Source organism: Alnus glutinosa, chromosome 4, assembly GCF_958979055.1.
Source record: "Alnus glutinosa chromosome 4, dhAlnGlut1.1, whole genome shotgun sequence".
NCBI classification, from domain to species: domain Eukaryota; kingdom Viridiplantae; phylum Streptophyta; class Magnoliopsida; order Fagales; family Betulaceae; genus Alnus; species Alnus glutinosa.
Window position 1 is genome coordinate 1,193,172 of NC_084889.1, and position 16,276 is coordinate 1,209,447.

Sequence of the window (16,276 nt, forward strand, 5' to 3'; positions counted from 1 at the left end):
CCATTAAATTAATATGTATTTAAAATATATAGTTCTATTTGATAATGTGTTTTAAAGAGGCCTTTTTTTAAAAAAAAAAAAAAAATGTTTTGATATAATATAAAGATGAAAATAATTTTAAATAATTTATTAATATTTTTGTTTTGAAATTAAAAAAAAAAACTAAAGTGTGAAGAAAGAAAACTTTAATATGTATTTTTAACTCTTTTAATTTATTAAATTATACCGACCGTGTTTAAAATATATATGATTTTCACTTGCATTTTAGTAAGGCAATTGAGAATTACATATATTAACTTAATAGACCAAATTAAAGTAATTGAAAATACTTGTGAGAATCACAAACACCTTAAACACATATTAATTTAATAGACTAAATTAAAAAATAATAATAATTTTTAAAAAAAAAATAAAAAAGGGTTTGTTTTTCAATCAAAAATATATAGGAGACAAATGGCAATGTCAATTTAATAATCATAAGCAAAACCATGCTCTTTTCTCTAAAATAATTAATAAAAAAATCAGCTTGTTACATTGTCATCATCGTTCCGCTTAAGATCGAGAGGAGAGAGGTGTTTGATTTTCAGACTGGAATCAAATCTCATGTAACCAGTACAACCACCGGAAGAGTCGGAACTCAAATGGAAGTCAAAAGAAAGCCACAACTTCTCAAGTCAATCTTGGGCACCAAAATCAGCACCTACTGTCACAGTCTTCCCCCATTCATTCAAAGCGCTAACAAAACTTCCCCGCTAATCTCGCATTATTTATTATTATTATTCTTAACTCCTTTTCCACTTTATTTCGCATTCAGTCCGAACACACACACTCCACCACCCAAACGTGACACGATGTCCCTTCTCCCCCTCTTCCTCTTCCTCTTCTTCCTCTCCTTCTCCCGTATTCCGCTCCTCTCTTCCTCCGACCCCTACGGTAATCCGCCTTCCCTTCTCTTTTAACTAACTTTTTAACTGTCACTCACTGCATTTTTCACCTTTTTTTTTTTTTTCCGACAGAACTTTCTTACTACATTGACTGCGGCGGGCCCACCAACAGCACGGACCCCTTCGACATCACGTGGCTGTCGGACCGCTTCTACAGCGGCGGGGCATCCGGGATTGTCTCGGAGCCATTGCGCTTCCGTCACCCGCAGGAGAAGACGCTCCGCTACTTCCCCCTCTCCTCCGGCAAGAAGAACTGCTACTCCGTTCCGCTCCCCGACGGCCGTTACTATGTCCGTACATTTACCGTCTACGACAACTACGACGGTAGGTCGCACTCCCCCTCCTTCGACGCCTCCGTGGAGGGCACGCTCGTCTACAGCTGGCGCTCCCCCTGGTCCGAGTCAATTGCTCGCGACGGCGCGTACTCCGATCTCCTTGCTTACGTCTCCGACGGCCACGTCGACGTATGTTTTTACAGCATGGCCACCGACCCGCCCGTCGTCGGGTCGCTCCAGATCAATCAAATCGACCCGCTCTCGTACGACTCCGCATCGTCCGGGAGGAGCCACGTCCTCGTCAACTACGGTAGGTTCAGCTGCGGGTCGGACCAATGGGGCCCGGGATTCACTAACGACACCGACCTCTTCGGCCGATCCTGGCAGTCCGACGAGGAGTTCCGACCCCAAACCCCAACCGTCTCCTCCCAAGCGTTCAGAACCATGTCCACAAGCAATTCCATAAGCGGGACCATCGCGCCGCCGAACTACTTCCCGATGAAGCTGTACCAGACGGCGGTGACGATCGGCGGGAACAGAGCGCTGGTGTACGAGCTTCCGGTGGACGCGAAGCTGGACTACTTGGTGTGGTTCCACTTTGTGGAGATGGATTCGAGCGTGACGAAAGCGCAACAGAGAGTGTTCGACGTGGTGGTGAACGGGAAGAACGTGAACAGGATCGATATACACAAGGAGGTCGGAAGCTTCGTGGCATACACTTGGCACTACACGGTGAAGAATCTGAGCAGCACTACGCTGACCGTGAGGCTGGTGCCGGTGATTGGCGCGCCGGTGCTTTGCGGGCTCGAGAATTACGCTCTGGTTCCGGTTGATCTTTCCACAGTGCCTGAGCAAGGTAAATCTACAACTGTACCTAGTTTTTTAATATAATTTGCGTTTGGGTTTTCCTTTTGGTACTTGGTTTCAAATTGTAGAAATAAAAATAAACTCTTACCTGCTAAAAATAGAAACAAAAAGAAAACTACTTCAATCTATAAATATAAACTCCCTTATAAGATAAACTTGATGTAGCTTTAGAAGAATCTGGGATAGTGGGGAGTATAGAAATGATTAGGGGAAGGATATGGTGCTTGTTAGGTTTGGTAGTATACATGACAATGATGTGGTTAATGTGTTTGCTTTGGATGTTTGATGATTGGTTTCCGGGTTGCCCCTGTTTTTTTATGAGAACTGGACCTAAGATTTTTTTACAACTGTGTATGCATTCGGGTATTTCGAGTGTGCTAAGATGACAAGGGAAATGAAGGAAAGCAAGAGATTTTAGGATCATGGAAATTCTGATATTCGATCTCCCTTTGTGGTTTGTGCTTCTTTGTAACCAAACAAATCTTTTTGGAAGGAAATGAATGAGATAGAGATTACTGGGGCTTGTTTGGTTATTGAAAATATCCCTTTCTCCCTGTTTGTTTTGAGAAATAAATGGTGAAATTAGCTGTCAAAAATGAAAATGTGCTTGGTGGTTTGAAAACGAGAGCAGTTTCTGTTAGAACGAGGTATACGAAAGGCTGTAAGTGACAAAAACTAGACAATAGTTTTTTTTTTTGAAAAACATGAAAATGTTTTCAACAACCGGAAACACACTCAAGGAATTTTGGGAATGTGGTTGCTTCTTTAACAATGTAAGGCATACTAATTTGGACTTCCTTCGTAGTGATTGCTATGAAAGCATTGAAGGATTCACTTCGCATTCCGGATAGAATGGGTTGGAATGGTGATCCTTGTGCTCCTACAAATTGGGATGCTTGGGAGGGGGTTACATGCCATCTCAACAAGAACGAAACGGCCCTCGTTATATCTCAAATGTAATTATTTCTTTTACTTCCAAAGCTGTTCATGTTAGACACTGTATTTCATTTTCTTTCCGGTTATCTAACAAGCTTTGATCATGGACCAAACTCCTATTCTTTTAAATTATATATTGATTCAATCATATGTTTCAGAGATCTTGGAAGTCAAGGCTTGAAAGGATACATTAGTGACCAGATCAGTCTTTTGTCAAACTTGGTAAGCCTGTAAGTATCAGCTGCCAACTTTTGATGTAATGCACACCCTTTACGTTTATTGCCTTCAACATGTCACAGTGTCAAATTATAATGTTTTTCCAGTTGGAAATAATTCGATGAGCATGGATCCTTCCTCACTATTGTTCTCTATCTCTGGGCTTATATCCTTTCTCTCCAGTCATAGGTCACCATGTCCTCTTATATAATCATTCCATAAATTTTGTTAATATTATTTTTTCCCATCTGTCCTTGTGCCTTCATCTGAAACTATATCACTCTTGAGTCATGCAGTCTTTGGTTTTGCTAATATTTACCTTAATTTACTCCTCTCCATTTAGCATTCACCTTAACTTTCGGTCTTGTCAATTAAAATTATGTTGACAATTATTTATTTATTTATTTATTGTAGGACCTCTTCCAAGTGATACCTGAAAAATATCTATAACCAATTCAAAACGGATAAAGGTTCACTATTTAACATTGGTTTACATGTGCTAACTGGTTTTGATAATATTTAACCAACCTATTTCCCTGTGACTAGGGTTGTAAATGAACTGTGTTGTTCATGCTCGGCTCATATAAACTAGACTCGAGCTTAGTTCGTTTAATAAATGAGTCGAGCTCGAAAAATAATCATTGCTCAAATATTTAACGAACCGAACTCGGATAAACTCGTCTTGACTCGTTAAATTCGTTTAAAGCTTGTGTGTTATATATTTACACACGCACACACTAAAATATTAACTTAACAACAAAATACATAACTAAAATATATTGACATATGTATATGTATGAATACTAACATGTATAGAGCAACATAATGCTACTATATTAACATATACATAGACACAATTAAAATGTGCTAGTGTGTATATACGAACATACATGCATACATACATATGTATAGACACACACACACATGTTGGCACTAACATATATGTTAATAGATGTTGGTATTAACAGATGTATGTTTTAATGTTAATATGTTAATAATACATACCTATTATATGTTAGTTGTTGAGTAATATATATAGTAATTTATGTAAGTTTTATAGTGTTCGGCTTAGTGATTTTATGGTGTATAATTAATGTTGATTTGCCTAGTAAAAAGAAAAATTGGAATATAACTCGAGCTCGAACTTGGTTGATTTGTGTCGAACCGAGGTTGAACATGTTCTTAAAGCTCAATTCGAGCTTGAGCCTATGTATATATTTTTGAAGTTGAGTTCGAACAACCAATACTTGGCTTGATTACAGCTCTACCTATGACTAGCTTTCAACTCAATTCTATGTTCATAAGAACAATATTCACTTTTGGGCCTTCCGAGTTATGCCTATTAAATATCTTTAACCAATGCGAAAAAATCAGAGGACTCGGTGATCGACTTGGTTTTTGCTTGTTATGTTGCTCGTCTCCCCTTCACTTATTCTCGTGCTAGTTTTAGCACAAATGTACTTGTTTTAAGCTGCTTCCTCTAATTTAAGCCAACATATCCTAATTTGATAAATGTTTAGATTTCAGTGACACCTCATCCCAAAACTATTTGCCACACATTCATAAGTAGATTGTCAAAATGATGGTTGTTTTCCTTTTTCCTAAGTTGTGAGTTTGATAGATTTCTATTGTTAATACCTTTAAACGGATGTACCTTTTGTTCAATTCTAGTTTGATTATATTCTAATGTATTGATGTAGTTTCTTTAATTTAAGTTGAAATGGTTTTTTCTTATTTATCCCTGGATTGTGTGTACATGAACATGTCATATAGGTTTTATAAGTAGTTAGCCTATAGAGAATGATGTAAATATTTTGAAATTTTTATTTTTCCAAATCTACAGGAACTTAAGTTCTAATTCTTTGGGGGGTACATTACCATCTGGGCTAGGTCAAAAATCCCTCATACAGCTGTAAGTATTTTGCACTTGTTTAGTACAACCTGGTTCAATTGTATATGACATCCTCCGATTAGTGTCAACTTGCAACTTACTAAAAAAATATTATTTTACATAATAGCACCTATTGTGATTCAGTTTAGCATAATTTTCGTGAAGATTGTGTGCATTTATTTATTAGAAAATGATTTACCTTATTGCTGAATGAGGTTTAATCTATAGTCTTTATTTTGTCATTCCCTTATCCATTAATTTATTTATTTTGGTTTTCATGGCACATGTAAGCAGAGCTTTCCCTTCAATTGTTTTGCTAATAAAATAGGTTTGTTTCATAAGTTGTAAATTGCAATCTCCTCTTTTAAGCGTGCAAAAGTGTTTTTTTTTGTTTTTCCTTTATCAGTTGTTTAGCTTGGTAGTTTTCTTTCATGTCAACTTTGACATCTAATGTACATTAAAGGCCCCTTGGAGGTAGCTCGAGTGTGACACAAAACTCTGCCAGTTTTTATCCGCTCCAATCCCATCCCCCCCCCCCCCCCCCCCCCCTTTTTCCCCTTTTCTGTCTCTGCATACACAATGTTATTTAAGTTATGCAAATTGATAGGACTAACTGTCAGATTTACATACACTATCCTTTATTGTTAGTATGCTTTGTACTTTGTAGGGATTTGTCATACAATCAGTTCACAGGGTCGATTCCAGATAGTCTTGCTTCTTCAAATCTGCGGCTGGTGTAAGTAGTGTGCATGTGTCTGTTTTGATACCTTATCTATTATGGTTAATGGATTTTACCAATATATCTATCTACACCACAGATAGTCATCATTTTAACTGACACTTAAAAAGACTGATTAATTGTCTATTTCAGTATGGATATGGCTTTACTAAGTAGACTGGCATCCAGAACCCCTATGTTTGATCAGATAACATCTAATTTTTCAAAGTATTACAGTGTCAATGCCTTAATGGTTTTTTTTTTTTTTTTTGAGAGAGAGAGGGTTGGGAGCTATTTTCGTTAAAATGTTCAATTTAACAACAGTTCAACCAAGCCAATTGTGAAGGAAAATGTAACTTGAATAGCTAGAGTTCTTTGAGTTAGAAATTTATATAATTAAATTCTTTTAGTCTAGAATTTTACCTATTCATTGACAAGTAATGCATTTTGTGAAAGATTTCCTCAATAATTTATTTTAGAACCTTCTCCCGAAGTAATGCGGTTTGTGCGATGCAAGATGCTGCATTGTCACTCATCCCCATTTTGTTCCTTTTTTGAAAAGCCCTAAATCAAATATTGCTTTTACAATTGCCCAAAGATGCTATCTGAATGGGTTTATTTTTTTGATTTAGCACTTAGTAATTGTTAACAGTATCTGTCACTTATCAAAAAAAAAAAAAAATGTTAACTGTATCTGTCGCTACTTGCTAGTGCTTTAGCAAAACCATAATTGCATTATGGCACTTTTTCTAAGGACATTGAAACGGTGTTCACTTTTGTGGCTTCATGCATGGTACAAAGTCCATCGGTTTAAAAAATAATTTCAACATTTTTTTCTTCCCCTCAAAATGCATTATTTTGGAAAAGCAAACTGCTCATGTTATGTTGATGTTATATCCTTTCTGCATACATGGACTCCATCCTTTACCATCTGCCAATTCAAAAGCTAAAATTGTGATACAAAGTTAAGGAGGAATGTTAATTAACTTCCTGAATCTAAACACTCTGAAAAGCTCTCTTTTTGTTTCTTTAATAACACTGTCAGCTAACATTTTTTTTAATTATTTCTCTTTTCAGGCTATTGAATGATAACTTACTAGAAGGGCGAGTACCAGAGGAACTTTATTCAATTGGTGTGCATGGTGGAGCTATTGAGTATGTTACAATCTAATTTGCTAGCTGAATTGCTCTTTGTTTATTTGATTATTTTAAATATTAATGAATCTGTTAAGCTTACAAATTTTTTAATGCACATGATTAGCTATGGTTGATTAATGATTTAAAAAAATTGAGTATGGAATTGGATAATGTATGGTTATATCTATCTTATTTATAAGCTATAGCAATAGTGGCTCCATCATGTCTTACAATTTATGACTATAATGCCGAAGCATCTTTTCAAATATAGCTAATCATTGCATTCTTACTATCAACTTTGTACTAGTTCTTGTTTTAGAATTGTTTAAAATCGCTTCCAATTTTTTTCTAACCTTAGTCAAATCTTTCATTACATTTGCATGTGTTTCTTTGGCCATACAATCCCCTAAAACGCCAGTTGCACTACATTGATGTAATTTTGTTATTGCTTATTATTTTCCATTCACTATATGTCCCTCAATAGCCAAACCAAAACATACGTCCCCAAACCCCCTTCTTTTTTTCTGCCACCCCTTTCTTTCCAAGTCTCCTTTGGGCTAGCTGTTATGAGTTATAAGAGTGTAGGTGACGAATTCTCTACCTCATGCAATTTGCTTTGCAGCCTAAGTTCACAAGAACCAAACACCCCCTCCACCAGACCACCCCCCCCAAAACTATATTTTCTCTAATTCCTTGGTTTAAATATATCTCACTTCCCTCAGCCTTTATCCATTCTCTTGAAAGCTATAAGAGCAAACATTTGTGCCTTAGTCATTTGTTCTACCAGTAAACATTTGTTTCTAGAGAGATCCAAATAAGATTAATTGCAGCCTTTGCTGCTGTGGAAAAAAGGGAGTGCACACAGTTCATGATGTGATCAACACAAGTAATTCTCTTATAGGAGTATTGTTGCAGCCAAAGTAGTTAAATAAAGTGGTATCTCTTGATCTTCCTAATTGTATAACTACATTTTAATTTTCGTTAATCATTTTTAGAAGTGGCTGTTATATTATACGTTTCCTTGCATAATGAGCTAAATGTATTTCTTGACAGCCTCTCTGGTAACAAAGGTCTGTGTGGTATGCCTCCTTTGCCAGAATGTCCTCTATTCTGGGAAAATGGTGGCTTATCTACCAAGGGTAAAATTGCGATAGGCTTGTCATGTCTTCTTGTTGTCTGTGTGCTGCTGCTGGTGATATACATGCTCTGCATCAGAAGGGGTAGACATGATTATGACTTTGCTCTACCTCAAGATTTAATGTGTAAGTTAAAAAGCAGTTCAAATCTGTCAATCATCTCCCCATGTTCTTCCCGTTTCCATTTCTGCATCTGCTTGGAGATACCGTAATGTGTTTTCTTATGGTCTGCCCCATGATCTGCTGATTTACTTTTCTTCCTTTTAAATCAAGTGATGCATATTTCCTATCTGACATAAGGTCGAATTCAGAATCACCAAAGTAGCTCCGTAGGACTTGATTATGACATCTGTATTCATTAGAATTCTTGAACCCCAACTCTGAATGTAAAATACTTTAAAAACACTACGCAAATTTTAACTTGAGGATCTACTATGAACCAGAATTAAAATCTAAAAATGCTATGCTAAGGAGGCTATAGCACATAAAGAAAACAAATGCCAAATATCTGTGTTTAACTTTTAAGAGGATATTAATGGTGTGCATTAGGAGTACAACAACATTAAGCTATTGACTTTGCCTAGGGCAATGCTGTGTATGTCTATTAAGTATACAACAAAAAAAGAAGAAGGAAACGAACAAGCCTCCACAATTCCCAAGTTATGTGTTGACGTTAGCGACATCAGTTTTTTTCTTCACCATGGTACATAGCAGATTTGTCTAGTATATATTTAGGTGTTCATATTTCATGGATTTGAGTAAAACCTGAAGCATAATGGAAGTATAAAAAATGTCATGCACCATAGTTGCCATTCTTTGTAACCCCACAAAAATTTCTTCATTCAACTGCCACGTGTTCGAAGATGTCAAATATGTCGTTTTGTGGCGCATCTTCCAAATAGTTCACTATATGGGTTTCTTTATTGCACTTTTTCCTTTTTCTGGATGGGAGGACCCAATGTAAGTTTGATTACTTTCTTATCTTCATAATTTAATCTCACCATACATGCAGCCAGTTTACACTGCCCATAGTCTTGCTATCAAGATGCCTCCTCCTTTTAGAAACTATAGAAACATCAATTTATATATATATATATAGAAACTTTAGTTTTTTTTGCAACTAATGTCACAAAAATATATACAGCACTATCTCGGCATAATAGAGGTTGCTTCCACTGTATCTAATTTCCAAGGATGCAGTTGAATATATTCTAATTTTCCAATCTTCTTAGGAATATGATATTTGAATGTTCTGTTGAAACTAAACTGATTTAAATGGTTCGTCTCCTGTGCATTGTTTGATTAGGAAAAAAAAAAGACCAACCCCATAATAGGGACTTCTTTCAGAAAATATCCTTCATTGACATCGCAATGTGAATTTTCTTATTTCATGGTGCCTTTCTGATTATAAACTTTGTGATTTCAAATACTTCTAGAATTATGGAGGTGTTCCAATATCCATGTGATGACTCACACACACACTTAAATCTATTTAGACATTCTTGTTTTATCATGTGATCGGATGATCTTATGTATTTTAAGCCCTTGTTTCTCTACTGACCGTCGCTTTAATTTCATATAATGACTTTTTTCTCAGCACTTTCCGCAAAGAGAAACAGGTATCAGAGGCAGAAATCCTTGATGCTTCTTGAGATGGAGAGCCAACATGCGAAAGGACTGCCATCACCTCTCACACCCTATTAATTGAGTATTAAAAAAAGTAGAATATTCACATTGAGTCTTCCCCTCACCAAAGAGGCATAGCAAGTCAATGTTTAGCTTTGATTACACGAGACGATGAGATATGATGTTGTGATCGGCTGCTGCTTCAGAAGGATTATTTTCATAGTTTTGGCTTTTCTTAACAATTTCTTCTGAAATGGGTCACGGTTTGTGGAATCCAGTGTATCTAGCTCTCACCTAAAACAAGCAGATAAAGGCCCCCAGTGTATCATATGCAATTTGCAGCATTTGATGAATATCTGATGTAAATTCAATAGTGCAATGTATGTAATGACACCACATTTTATACCAACTGGACACCCGATTCATTTTGTCGATTCTCTTGCTTAAGAGTTAGATTATATGCCAACTTGATTAGCCTCAGATGTGTAACCCTAATGGCTTGTTTTGTATCAAACGTAAATGACAAACTTAGATATTCAAAAAGATCTAATGGAGATGATTTTACTTTTCAGTTTGTCTTATTCTTTGACAATGCTCTAAATGGATAAGCGTAGCTTGAAATTAAGACAAGTGTTCGGATTTGATTTTTACTCCGAATACGAGAAATCAAATAGTCTCATCCCAATAACTTTTTATACCATTAAAGGTATTTACTTTTTATACCCATAAAAAAAAATAAAAAAAATAAAAAAAAAAAAAAAAGTATGAACTTTTTATCCCCTCCCCATATAAAAGTAATAACCTTTTTATACCATATAAAAGTATTAACCTTTTACCTTTTATACCATATAAAACTAGCTTTTTAAACCAAAACTAGCGGTTACCCCCACCAGCAGTAGCAGTACGTAGGAGATGTAAGGATTGATACATAAAATAACTTTTTATTTGCTACACAAATTATAATAATATAAAGTAGAAGATATTTTTGCCAATTCGCATCAACCTCAAACTTCTTCACTCTCCATAAGCAAACACTAAAATAAGAGTTAAAAATTGACTGGTAAGTAACCATTATCTCATAAGAAGATAATCCTATCTTTCTTTGGTAAGAATCAAAGCGATCATTTGGATGTCCAATCCTCTCAAAGCAATGGATAATCTTCATCTTTTCTTCTGTTTTTCAAGCATTATTCCGCAGGAGAACTGTACTCTTAATTAAGAAGGATTGAGCAAAGCTAGAGTTGACAACACAGAAAGGTCAAATGGAATTCAGTCAATTAAAGACCAAGTCCCCTTAGAGACAATTTTTTACAGCTAAGTTGTTGTGTCACGCTACATGTAAACATGATTAACATGAAGAAGGTTTTACGTAATTATATTGAAGCAGTGATGTGATGCTGTCATGTCCCAGCCCATGATTCATGAATAATGGAATCTCTTCTGGTTTCACATTTAAATGTGCCAAAAATGTCAAACACTCAAGTGGGACTTGCTAGATAACTGCCAAACCAAAAAATCTGCGACTTCTAAACTCTATGTATAACAATCGGACCCCACGTTGATGTTTATTTTGCTGCTTCTTAATTAGTGTCGGCCCTTCTTGGCCGACTCTTTTTTCAAGAGAATAATGTGTAAAATCGTGTCTTCAAAAAATCTCGAACAACTCTAGGGCATGTTTGGATAAATTATTTTTATTTTTATTATTTTTGAAATACATGTTTGAGTTGTTTTTGCTAAATTTAAATTCTACTCATGTTTTATCAATTTTTTTTTTTAATTTTAAAATTTTGTCTCAGTTTTTTTAAACCATCCAAATATAATTTTAAAAAATAATTTTTTTAGTATTTATAATTTTGAATATAGTAAAAAAATAGTAAAATATAATATAAAAAAAATCGACCAAAATGGCCACGTTTGCACTTATTTGACAATTGCGTTTTGAAATAATGTCAAGTTTAAGTTGAACAATTGCATGTACTCCAATAATAGAATTTTGTTGAAGGGATTATATTACTATTTATTTTTTTATTTTTTTCTAAACTATGGTTGATTCAATGGTTACTACACCTTGGCATATCAGCATAATAAGATATTTATGTATTATATAACATTTATCATATATATATATATATATATATATATATATATATATTATTAGTTTAAGGTTTGGGAATAAGGTTGTGTTTTATAAGGGGCATAGCTACCCCAGGGTCCCCCCAAGGCATGAGGTTTCTCCTAAAAAAAAAAAATATATATAAATAAATTTTGCTCCTAATTTTTATTTTTATTTTTTTAGTTTTGGCTCCTTAAATTTTTTATTTTTATTTTTTAATTTTACTCCCAAATCCCAAATTCTAACCCCACCCCTAAACGCAGGAAGGGGTGATTGATTAGGTGAGTTTCAAAAGAAACCGTGTGCCACCGAATACACAAAAGAACAGGAAAAGTAGGGTATGCGCCTTAACACCCACCAAAAATACGTACGGCTTCTAAAAAAGTATCCGTTGAAATTCCAACACCAACTTGCCATTTGGGTTTTGAACTTTTGACTTGTAAGCCCTAATAGGTGGGTTTTGACTTGAATCGCCTGTAATATTGTATGTGCATAAGTTTTTTTTTTAAAAAAAAAAAATTGTAGGGATTGGAGTTGAGGTAGGATTTAAACGGATTCGGATCTTTAGTAATTTACTGCCCAAATTACAATTTGGGTAATAATTGTAATAAATCTCATATGGGACCCAAATACATTTTGGACTGTCAAACTACATTCTTAGCACTCACCTATTCGGACATATGGATTATATATGAAATTTCTCATAGTTGCTAGAAATCTCAATATGATTCAAACATAGAACTTCCTAATTTTATTTTATTTTTTTGAACGAAAGATATGAGTATTTCATTGATCAAAAATTACAAGAATAAAGCTCTTACATCACAAAGCATAAAGTTCAGAAAAATCATAGCCACATGTTATGAGGTTATATAGTCATAGATACAAACAAAATTTGTACAATAAAATACTATCTATGACTTTCATCTTCTGCTAACCCATGTATAAAAATAGTTAAAGAGCAAATCTGCTCTAAACAGACTGAATCTAAGATAATGGTAGCCAAATATACTAGAAAAATTTATTTAAATCAGTCGTGAGCGATAACCCCTCATATCGAACCATCCAGGCCGTGAGAGATAGGAGTGTGCAGGATCCGCAAAAAATCCGCTCCGCCCTGCAAACTTGACCTGACTCAACCCACCCCGCAAAAACAATCAACCCGCATCTTATCTTAGGATTTCGTTTAAGTTTTCTACAAACCGCACGGCGCGGTACAGTTTACGGGTCAGGATTTTTCAAAATCCCGGGGACCTGCCCCCCCCCCCCCCCCCCCTTTCGCACCGTGTAAATTAAAAAAAAAAAAAAAAAAAACAAACAAACAAACTTAAAGCCTTGCTTAACCCTAGCGTTCCCTACTCTCTCTTATTTTGTGCCGCACTCTCCCTCTTCTCTTCATTTTTCATTTTTTCTTCCTGTAGATTGTAGTACTCATTCCTTTTCACAAACCACTCAAGATCTCTGAGTCCATGGCGAACGTTGCGGGGTGGTCAAGGTTGCTAGAGGTCCACAGGTCCGCGAGATTCCCGTACATGCTCTCATAGCTGACGGTGAAGATCTTCAAGGTCTTTTTCTCTGGCACTCCGATCTGTATCTCTCTGACTCTATGTTTGGTTCCTTAGAAAATATTTTGAGATTTCTTTCTTTTGAAGTTTTATTTTGTTGTTTGGTTTGTGAATTGTGAGTGGTATCATGTTTGGTTATGGAGAAAATGTGAGAAAAGAAAAGAAAACCCGAATATTTAGAGATGTAGAGAGATCTCTTCAACAAAACCCGCCGCGCCCTGCAAACCCGCACCCTCGCGCTGCACATACTCCCGCCTCGCACGTACTTGCAGTGCACGGGGTTCCCTTAAAATAAGCGGTTCACTGGTCCAATTTTCCCAACCTGCAGGGGTGTGAGGCGAGGCCAAAAAGGGCGGAAAACCGCCCCACCCCGTGCCCACCCCACTGAGAAATAAATCCTCACACTTGACTAATCGTCATCCCATAGATCGCCTATGAGGGCAGACAAAAGAGAAGAAAAATCTTATTCAAAGCAAAAACACAACCAACAAACAGCAGCATCGGCTAGGGAGGAGATGAACAGCATATCACAGAGGTAAATGGACGGATGCATAACGAAGAAGCTAAAAATTGGTAATCTGGTTGGAGAACACCTACAAACAAAAGAAAAAATCAGAATGAGAGGGGGAGGGTAGGAGCGAAGAGTAGAAACGGAAAGGGAAAGGAGGAGGGAGGAGGGAGGGAGCAGATCCCTCCTCCTCTCAGTTCTGTTTTCTAAAAGGTGAAGTCTAAGGCATAGAACCTCCTATTCTAATATCATGCTAACTTGTTATTTGTCTATGATTGAAATGTATTAATTAAATGTTAATCTAATCGATTTGTTTAGCGTTAATACACAATAAGCATAGGCCATGTAGTTCCTTTGAAATACCAACACATGCTAACGAGGAAATTAATTATTTCATTATATATAGATTGTCGTATGACACAAGGCAGGCATGCAGTTTAGTATTTTAGTTCAAAGTCCACAAAGACCCAATCTTAGTTGCTTATTATAGACATAAACACAAACCAATTTGCTTGACTCTAATAAGTATTTCAAAGGAATAAACTATTCCATTTATTCTTAGGTTTATTTCTTCATACCAAACGTGCCCAAAAAATAGCCAAATCCCACCTGAACGAAACCATCCAACAAGCTAGTTTCATTTTATTGTCGTCGAGCCCAACTATTTACATTGATTTCACAGGAGCTCGAGACTTTTACTTGAGAGGACCATTACTAACCTAATCCTACAGATATGTAGTCAGTAATGAGTTGAATTCCATTTTTTTTTAAAGGAAGATCTGAGTATTTCATTGATCAAAGATTACGAGCATAAAGTTCTTACATTATAAAGCAAAAAGCTATGCAAAATCATAGCCACAAGCTATGAGGTTACATAGACATGCATAGCCACAAACAAAATTTTTACAATAAAGTGTTATATATGACTTTCATCTTCTGCTAATCCATGTACAAAAATAGTTAAAGAGCAGATCTGTTCCGAGCAGACTAGATCTAAAAAACAATGGTAGCCAAAAATCTTAAAAAATTATTTAAACTGGCTGTGAGAGATAATCCTTTCATACTGAACTAGTCATGTCGTGAGAGATAACCCCTTACACCTGATCAACCTTCATCTCATAGATTGATCATGATGGCAGATTTAAGGAGAAAAAAACTCTTATTCAAAGCAAAAATACAACCAGTAAACAATAGCAGTGACCAGAAGGGAGATGAATAGCACAGTACGAAGGTAGGTGGCCAGATAAATGCAAAGCAGAGGCTAAATTTGTTAATCTGATCGGAGAACGAGTTGAATTCCATTACTATACATCAAAAAAACACAAATATATATATATATATATATATATATATATATATATATATATATATATATATATATATATATATATATATATATATATATATATACCACTTGTGTACAAGACATTTATTGCCATATTAAAGTCTGTTTTGCAATCAAATCATATTGAACTATATGTGCTTAATTTATAATCTATGGAAATATGTTTTCTTAATTTATAATCTACGGAAATAGTTTTATATGCTTCATTAAATAATATATCTATCACCACTTGCTAAATTATATTATGTTTTATACACACAAGAGCCTCTTCCCTGAAGCTCCCAGGAGAGAGAAGCTCCCGTTTTTTTCTTGAGAGAGAGTCCTTAGTTTGAAGTTGGTTTTGTTGGGAGAGGGAGGCGTAGAGCCTCCCTCTCCCGGTGGTGGTGTCTCCTAGTTTTTTTAGAGTTTAGTTATTCTCTCAGTCTTTAGGGCTGTAGGGGCTTTTGTTCCCCCGGTTGATCTGATTGGGGTTGCTGTTCACTTAGCCCTTTGGGCTATGGTGGTTTGTGCTTTGTTGGCTCAGGCATGAAGTCTCAAGGCTAGTTGTTCAAGTTAGGGGAGTGGCTGGTTTGTTGTGTCGTCGTCGGAGTGTTTTTGGCCAGTTTTCTATTGTTTTTTCTTCAGCTTTTTGAAGCCAGATTTACGCACGTCCGCCGATTTCTACTAGACACGTACCCCTCAGCCGAGTTCTCCGTGCCGTCTGCTCCTGCTGCCGGTCGCACAGGTCACGCCGTATGTCGGAGTTCGGCGCGTGGCCTGCACGCGCCAAAGAGTCCTTTGCTTTTTGGCGCATGTGACGGCCACGTTTCGCGATTTTCTGGCCTTGCACGGTGGGGATGGGGTCTCCGGCGGCTGATCTTCGACTGGGTGGTACTGGTGATGACCCGTGTTCCCCACGCGCCGTCGTCTCTGGCTGCTTCTTTTGTTGGCTCTATGTTGTTTTTTTTTTTTTTTTTTTTTTTTTTTTTTTTTTTTCTGCTTGTGTATTCTGTTACGGTT

The 16,276-nt window shown here is 36.2% G+C and overlaps 1 protein-coding gene across 1 annotated transcript; it reads left to right on the forward strand.

Annotated features, from left to right (window-relative positions):
• The first annotated feature begins 598 nt into the window (after window positions 1–598).
• LOC133866043 (receptor-like protein 4) lies at window positions 599–10,180 on the forward strand. The gene is made up of 9 exons (XM_062302608.1): window positions 599–933; window positions 1,017–2,075; window positions 2,892–3,042; window positions 3,181–3,252; window positions 5,082–5,150; window positions 5,797–5,865; window positions 6,925–7,002; window positions 8,038–8,246; window positions 9,718–10,180. Exons 1-9 carry the CDS (start codon window positions 642–644, stop codon window positions 9,822–9,824), a joined length of 2,106 nt encoding a protein of 701 aa, XP_062158592.1. The 5' UTR covers window positions 599–641; the 3' UTR covers window positions 9,825–10,180.
• Window positions 10,181–16,276: the final 6,096 nt, after the last annotated feature.

Bases quoted from the DNA above. Each gene is read 5' to 3' on its own strand.
- LOC133866043 (XM_062302608.1), top strand. From the start codon at position 642: ATGGAAGTCAAAAGAAAGCCACAACTTCTCAAGTCAATCTTGGGCACC. The intron at 934-1,016 runs GTAATCCGCCTT...TTTTTCCGACAG, and splicing joins CTCTTCCTCCGACCCCTACG to AACTTTCTTACTACATTGAC. The intron at 2,076-2,891 runs GTAAATCTACAA...CTTCCTTCGTAG, and splicing joins TTCCACAGTGCCTGAGCAAG to TGATTGCTATGAAAGCATTG.